Source organism: Alexandromys fortis, unplaced genomic scaffold, assembly GCF_014885135.2.
Source record: "Alexandromys fortis isolate MF-2015 unplaced genomic scaffold, M_Fortis_MF-2015_v1.1 scaffold_17, whole genome shotgun sequence".
NCBI lineage: Eukaryota > Metazoa > Chordata > Mammalia > Rodentia > Cricetidae > Alexandromys > Alexandromys fortis.
Genome location: NW_026067896.1, coordinates 13645531 through 13653615, shown reverse-complemented (window position 1 = coordinate 13653615; position 8085 = coordinate 13645531). Strand labels below are relative to the sequence as shown.

The 8085-nt window shown below is 34.4% G+C and overlaps 1 protein-coding gene across 1 annotated transcript in view; it reads right to left on the bottom strand.

The window, feature by feature from the left end:
- Nucleotides 1–1142: 1142 nt before the first annotated feature.
- The window catches only part of Mdga2 (MAM domain containing glycosylphosphatidylinositol anchor 2), a 687020-nt gene continuing 680077 nt past the window's right edge, over nt 1143–8085 (bottom strand). Inside the window, 1 exon segment of the mRNA XM_050163190.1 lies at nt 1143–6586. Coding sequence (XP_050019147.1) covers nt 6498–6586 — 89 coding nt within the window. The 3' untranslated portion in view covers nt 1143–6497.

The window sequence follows — 8085 nt, the reverse complement described above, 5'->3', positions numbered from 1 at the left end:
GTCATATTTTCTGTTTATGAAATTTCAATGATTTTATAATTAAAAAATAACACCTCTGAATATTTCCTAGTCTTTTAAGTTTTTTTCAGTTCAAATATAATTTAATCAGTAATAAGTCATGTTATATCTTTCATTGAGCCCAGACTTACATCTTACCTCGTGCAAGACATGGATAGACAGCCTGCCATAAACAAGGTTACAATTTCTTCAAGGAAATAAAAGTGAATAGAACTAAGGAATAACTTCCTAATATTTTAGGGAACAAAAAAAATGGATTAGTTCTATAAAATGTTACTAAATTTAAATAGCTCATGGAGAATGCAGAGTATTAGAACACTAGTGGAGGAACCATAGGGAGGGAGGTTGATTTTTAAACACAATTGAGTTAAATGTTAATTATATTTATTCCTTAATGTTCAAGGTTTTACTTTGAGGCATAGTGGCAAAGACAGAGAAAAATTAAGCAGAATAGACAGTAAAATCTTGCGCTAGTTTTCAGAATTCCACTAAAACTCTGATTCCGACTAATCATTGTGGGACAGTGTATTTGTTTCCTTGGGAAGACTTACATTTATCTGAGAGTGTCCTGGTGAACGTCTGATTAAAACAAAAACAAAAACCTCCCCGAATAACGTTAGCATTATCAACCAGCGATGACTGCAGCACCCAGGTTGAAATCACTGCATCATCAAGCTTCAGTAATTCCATGCCTTATATGGAAGCTTAGGTACCGCACCACATCGTAATTCTTAAATCGCATTTGTTCATGAAGATTGTAGTGTCTAATGGCTCATCCCAATCATGTAAACAATCTCTCACAAAGGATGCCAAAATCAACCCAAATCTTGATGGTCTAGTTATGCTCACAGTGGTGGCGAGTCTATACAATCTTCTTAATTGTGAAAGAAACGATGACACTTTCATTTTAATTGTCATTTGAAATATCGTTTTTGTTGTTTTTTTAAACGTAATTGCTTATTGACAGCAGAAAATTTCCCCAAACACTAACAGAGTATTTAACATAATTTCATTTATTGAAAAAAAAACACAAAGTAAAATAACATACAGCTATCTGAAACTATTTGGAAGAAGGAAAATATAAAAATGTAAATTAAGTTCCATCTAAACTTTATGGTCTTCAATGTAAATTGTATTTCATAGAAATTTAATACAATGCATATTTGATTAAACTTATACATTTAAATATACTGGTGAGACTCAAGAAATAAAAATGATAGCCTGGAAACCCAGGGCAACAATGAAGAGCCATACAAAAACAAGCAAAACTACCAAGCTTATCCCTACTCATAGAATTTCCCATCAGTTTATTGAAAAATAAGAATACATTTCAGATCAACTTATGGAAAATTAGTACAATTGAAATTAAATTCAATCAGTTGTAAATATATCCTTGAGAAAACTATTGCAGTTTCTACCCAGAGTTTAACCTCAGCCCAACTCCAAATTTTGGATTCCAGTTTGAGATTCTCACATGGGTTCAGGGTAGTGAAACCACCACTCATAAACTTATTAAGCTTTAAATGAACATGTGCTCATAAAGCAATCCATATAGAAATATGTGGAAGCTTTACCTGTCTTTATCTCTCACTTCTATTTCAAGGCAGATATTAACCCGCTAGGGACTATTCCTCACTGATGTACTTCACAGTAGAGTCCCAAGCTTCTATTTCTTTCTTTACTCATGAAATAACATACACAGTTATATGTATACATACTATGAATATTCAGTCATTTTTATATTAGCTTTGAAAACAATCAATTTTGTAGTAGCTTTTCTTGTAAGACAGAGTAGAAAATGATATATATTGCATTCTAAAAACAACACTAGAGAAAATGAATTAAATGGGTTAGTCACAAAGGGAACGCTGTAGGAAAAGAAATAGCTTGGGATTGAACCCTATGATTTTATTGTTTTCACAGAAAATGCAATAACTCCTCATTGACATCAACTGCCCAGTTGCAAGAAGAGTGTACCTTCTGCTTTGTTGAGACACAGCTGAAACAGTGGAAGTAGTCATCAACCAGAATTTTTTGGGGGGAAGGTAATTTTTTTCCATTTTAAATGTCTATCGAGTGGCCCTCGTATTTGAAAGGCACATTTAAAAAAAAAAGGTTTTGCGATAAAGAATATGTAGTTAGGAGAATCATTTGAAAAGTTTACCAAAATCAGATTATTCTATCACCAGCTTTAAAATTATCAACAAAAACATAAATTGATTATGAAAAATAATTGTTTCTTTGAGGTTTATGGTCTTAAGTACAAAACTAAATGAATTAATTATTCTTTAAATGACACGTGTTTTCGGCAGGTAAGTTTATTATTTAAAGTACTTATGTTTGGTGAAAAAGTAGTACAGTTGTAATTTAGATTTCTTCATATTTCCAAGTATGAAAGTCAAGAGTAGAATTATATTCATATATAGTACATGGTATAACGACTGTCTAGGTTCTTACTCAGACACAATTCATTGTTCTGCCGAGTCAAATCAATGGGAGACATGAAATGAAGGCCATTAGTGTCAAGGTCCGCTGTCTGACATTATAACTGCCCATTAATCAGTTCTCTTAAGGGAATGCAGTCATGGAGCAAACCTCTGATCTACTGAATACAAGAAGCCACATGGTGGTGACAGGGACCACAGTAGACCAGGAATGCATGTGATCCGTAATGGAACTATAAGAACAGACGGCAGGAAAATCGGAAGCAAACAAAAAAGTAAGGACAGGGGTGATTGTAACGCATCTGAGAAGACTCTGATCTTTTAAAAAAGCAAAGGAAATTAGGTTATAAACTGCATAGTCCATGACTAGTTAGACGTCCTATAATTGTGATTTTTTTTCCTCACTTTCAGGTTTGAAGAAAAGAAGATCATACTTGACATTGTTTGGCACTTCCGGCAACTTTCGTGAATGTGGTGAATATTCATGCTCAGGTTCTCCCAGCTCCCACGTGAACCTTCATTTCACTACATGGAAATCCTGCTAACTGCAATCAAAATAGGCCCGGTTGTAGAAATGATAACTTGTAAAGGAACATCATTTAACTGAAGAAAAGTGGTCCTGCTTCTGATTGATAGGGATCAATTATTGTCAATAATTGGAGATTACACGGTATGTTGTGTCTCCCAGAAGACAAAAACCTGATGGCTAGATGCTTCCCCATTAAAACAAAAACAAACAAACAAAAAGCAAACCATAACAACAACAAAAAAATCCATCAACTCTACTGGCTTGTTTCCATCATAGGCTGATACACTATCAAACTGGCAAAGGAAAATTGTTGTTGAGGCCAGTTTCCGATAGACATAGCAGTGTTTGGAATGGGAACGCCATCGATACACAGGTGCTTTAAGGGTTTCATGGTCATTAGTTCTATTAAAGACAAGGTGATCTCACAAAATTTCCAGTTCATTTTCCCAAATCATTTTAAAGCTTCCACATTTTTGGCCATTTGCCTTCAATGACAGCAACTGAGCATTTGATCTGAAGTCAAAACACCGGTTCTCTCTGATAGCTTGTCTAAAGGATGCAGATCTCATGTGAGAAACCCATTTCATTGCCATCTCAGTAGTCTGTTTGCTTCCCCTTCTGACTGCTCCCTGTCCTTCACAGTCTTCTTAGAAGTTTAATCAAAATGAATTTTGAAGTACCAGCCAGTTCTCATGAACTCAGTAGTGTGTTTTCTGACAATGCGAAAGTTTGGGAAAAATTCATTTAGTATTTGATAAATGCGTAATGATATAACTGAATCTCTTACTTACAGCAGCTTGTTGGCTCGGGATAACTTAGAGGAAAGAAAAACCTTGTTATTTTTCTTGGAAGAATATGTGTATTTTCAAATAATCTGAATTTTGGGGTCTTTTTCCTTTACATTTACTTGCAAAATCATCACTCAAGCCAACTTAAAGATAACTGAAAGAAGATGACAAATTAAGCCTCTCTTTAAATCAAAAGATACTCCTGGTGTTCTGGCAAAGAGAATGTAAAAAATAAAACATAGCAAAATAAAATAAATAAAATTGTGTTTTCCTAATCTTGGACAGTGAAGAGATGTGGTTAGTTTCAACATGGTGGAAATATAGGCAAATGCACATTTTTCAGATGCTAAGTGTCCATATATCATTTGCTTGAAATCTTTGGTTTGACTGAATAGAAGAATACCTTTGAATTTTTGAAAAAAATTCAATAGGACTACTTAATTCAAATAAATCATGATAGTAATTTGTTCCTTTTGTTCAATTTAAAGGATTTGGGTTAGCTTGCTTCTTTCACTACCTAGGTTTTCTGATATGTCCCCCTTTGAACTGATGATGAAATTAAACATTAAACTTCAAATTGTCTTTAGTTCATTCTTTACCTATAGAGGTACAACAGTTCCTACACGTATTACAGATAAAGGAAAGTACATTGGGTGTTTTTTATTAACATTTCTTCCTCAGACTTTAATTGTGTGTGAAGCACTGAAGAGTTATCCCGAGATAACATAACCAGTAAATTACATAACTAATCTCATTTTAGTGATAAGTGAATATTGCCCAACAAACACACATACTGCTTATCATACCTTACCTGGAAAGAGGCTTTATTGAACAGAGCTGTAAAATTATATTTTAAATTGAATTATTGAATTTGCACAAACATTTCTACAGTTGTTTTAAAAAATCAAGCTTTGTCATTTCTACTACATTTTGTTGTGCTTTTTATATTAATATTTGCAAATACTGCAATTTAATACTTAGATCCCAATTTCTTGCATAATCAGTATTTTTTAAATCCTGGGGTATGGAAAGAACAGATAATAATAATATTCTTCTTTAGACAAAAGTCTTTTTTAAATGAAGTTAAAAGCTGAGATAATTTAAGGAAAAAGATCTTCAAATTTTCATAACCAACAGGTGTAAGTGGAATTTACAATGCATTGGAAAACTGGCTGGTTAAAGGTATGGTTTGTCCTCAGGTAGCTCAAAATCATTTTTACAGGTTTTTGTTTTTTTGTAAAAGTGTTTTTTAATCTTGTTAAAATAATAAAATAATATTTCACAATTTGCACGGAGTCTGACTAAAGGGCAGAGGCATATTACCCTCAGAGTTTAGAATAAAGCCGGATTTTTCAGGCCCAGTTCCGCGGCAGAGTTCGTCCGCACGGCAATCTCAACCATTTTTCCTCGTTTCCTCTAAAGGCAGGGCCAATTTCATTTCAAATGGAGGTTAGAGTTAAAAAAAAAAAAAATCACTTCTGTGTTTTACCACCTTCTGCGCTAGGCATTATCACAAGAACCTTTTGCTCTGGTTGACCCATTTAATAACCTGGAAGAAAAAAGTGTTGCTCCCATTTCTGGTCTCAGTGGAAGTTCCTTTCTATGGACAATAAGCCGAAAGGCCATGGCTGTCTAGGAGGTCAAACAAACAATCTTGTCTGCGTGGGCTTCTGCAGCAGCGGGTCCTTTCTTCTTCAGAAGCGGCTGGGGCATCTCGCCTGGAGTTTGCACGTTTCGGCTGTGTCGTCTGTTTACAAACTAGTTCTACACAAACCATTGTTTGCAGTGCAAGCTTCTGAGTGGAGAATTATTCAGGCTTGTTTCATTGAAGGCACTTGGTTTCCATGGCAATTTATAAAAGATGGTGGTTTGGTTTCTTCATAGGAACAGATGACGTAGTTTGGGTGTTCAAGTGGCCGCAAGCAAACTCCGATAAGCCTGTGTAATATGTAAGCCCAGGTTTACTGTCCTGGATAGTAGTGCATGCAAAAAGAGACATCACACAGTTATCTAGCTTAGCCATGGGAGGGAGAAAAAGAAAAAAAGAACAGCGAACAGTAACAACAGCAAAACAAACTAACAACAGTAAAAGTGGGGTGGGGTTAGGGGGGGAGAAACATGAAACCTTTAAATAATTCTGAGTTTGGAGTATTTTCAATGAAGGGTAACAGCCAAAGGTAAAAGGGCCTACATTTATTTAATTCTCTACATAAAACCTTCTCGAAAGGAAAATAAATGCCAGCTCTCCACGTACCCTGTTTACAGTGAGGTTTTTGTTGGCAGGCCATTAGGTTTCCATGGTAACAAGCAAACTATTCATTTGAAACAAAACCAGCCATGACTTTGTGCTTTGACGAGGATTTCTATAGCTCTTTATTTCTTCTTCTTTTTCTTTCTTTCTTTTCTTTTTTTTTCTTTTTCCAGAGTTCAACCAGATGAAGCTGTAATCATTTTAGCTTTCACAAAAGCACCTGAAGGTCTCTTCCGTACCCAGGCCAAGATTATCTTCTATATGTAGTTTGGAATAAGTTATATTTCCATGATGTCTTTTTTTATCCCCAGTGCTTAAAAAATGCTGTTTTTATTATTAATTTTTGAGTCAGTAGTCAGTGGAGGAATCTTTGGTAGTTTGTTTATTTTTTTTCTGTGTCCATTTACAAAGACTCTTTCTTCATGCCAGTGCCTGGTGAATCACTGATAGCCTCTGCCAAGATAAGGTCACCTTCGAGGACTCAAGATAGAGATGAGGATGATGACGGGGAAAAGCCATAAATGAACTAAGATCCCAACAGCACCATCCACGGAATCTAGAGATAAGGAAGATAAGTGCCCAAAACAGACATTAAGGACATAAACATTCCACAAACTTACTCATACAGGTTTTTTTGAACTAATAAATTGAACACATGAAAAATCACTTGGGAAAAATAGGTTTTGCACTACATATCAGTTTTATTTCGAAGGCAAGCAGAGGGGCCAACAGCCTGGATTTATAGTTATGGATATGGTAGACACATTTTACTCTGTATTTACTAATTTGAAAGCCTGGACACGAGAATATTCCAGACTATGATACTGAAAGCATGGTAGACTTTCAGAGTCATTTCCTTGGGACTATTCTCACCACTTTTGCTTTCTCTTCTTATCTTCCCCATTTGGAAAGTTTAATTTAAATTATGAAATCCAATGCATTTAATTTTGGTAAAAATGTAACATTTGCATGCAACATGGATATAAACTTCATTTAATGTAAGGGTAGCATCGTTGATAACTGTTCTGAAAGCAAAATGAAATCCCACAGTCTCTGAAGAGAATACATTGTGTGTGTGTGTGTGTGTGTGTGTGTGTGTGTGTGTGTGTGTGTTCTGGGCAAACTAGATTCATGTGGGTGCAGCAGAATCTTTTCTGAAGTGAAAATCGAGGTAGTTGTTGCTAAGGGTGTATTTTAAATACTAAGTGTCATAACAAGACACCACGACCTATTGATGTTTTTGTTTTTTACGATGTTAAATAATAGAGTCACTTTTGTACATTAAGCTGTAATTGGATAGTTGACTTTCAATATCTAGACTATAATAATTTTTCCATAAATATGCTAAGTTCAAAAGGCTCTAGGGCAATCAGACTTGAGAAACATATATTTTCAAACCTTTAACTTTGCTACATCATTGATGAGTTATTTGTTTAAGTTTAGCTTGATTACTCTTTCATTGTGTGCTCATAGAATTAAAGTTTCCAGAATAGTCTAAGAAAATCCTGCAATTGAAATGCATTCCAAAATATGATTCTGAAAACACCTTTCAAATGAAAAAAATGAGAGGAATATTTAGGGACCAAGGCAACACATATTTCTAGTTCTTTTGAAATATTCCTGTTTATTTAAGAATGGACCTGAAATAAAAAATTGAAATTTGAAGATATCATTCAAGCAAAATATACAAACTGTTCTGCAGATAAAAACAAAGCTATTTAACAAGACTGTGAAGCAAATATAAAGTAGTTTATGTCAGAATAAGTAGGGCTACTCCAATACAAAATATACACACTAAATTCCCACATAACTGCATTTATCTAAACAGTATATTTCAGCTATTTGGGGTTAAAAACAGCTTGGTCATGTGAGTATTATGTGTATAGATTTGCCAAATATTTCAGTAAAAGTTTTCTAAACCGCTGACAAAATAGCAGAAATAAATATATTTTAAATCTGTTTTTAATATCACGGTGCATTAGTCTTATATAGAATTAAGTAGACATTACTATCACTTTATGTTGCTGCAAATATGGCAACAATGGCATTTAATCA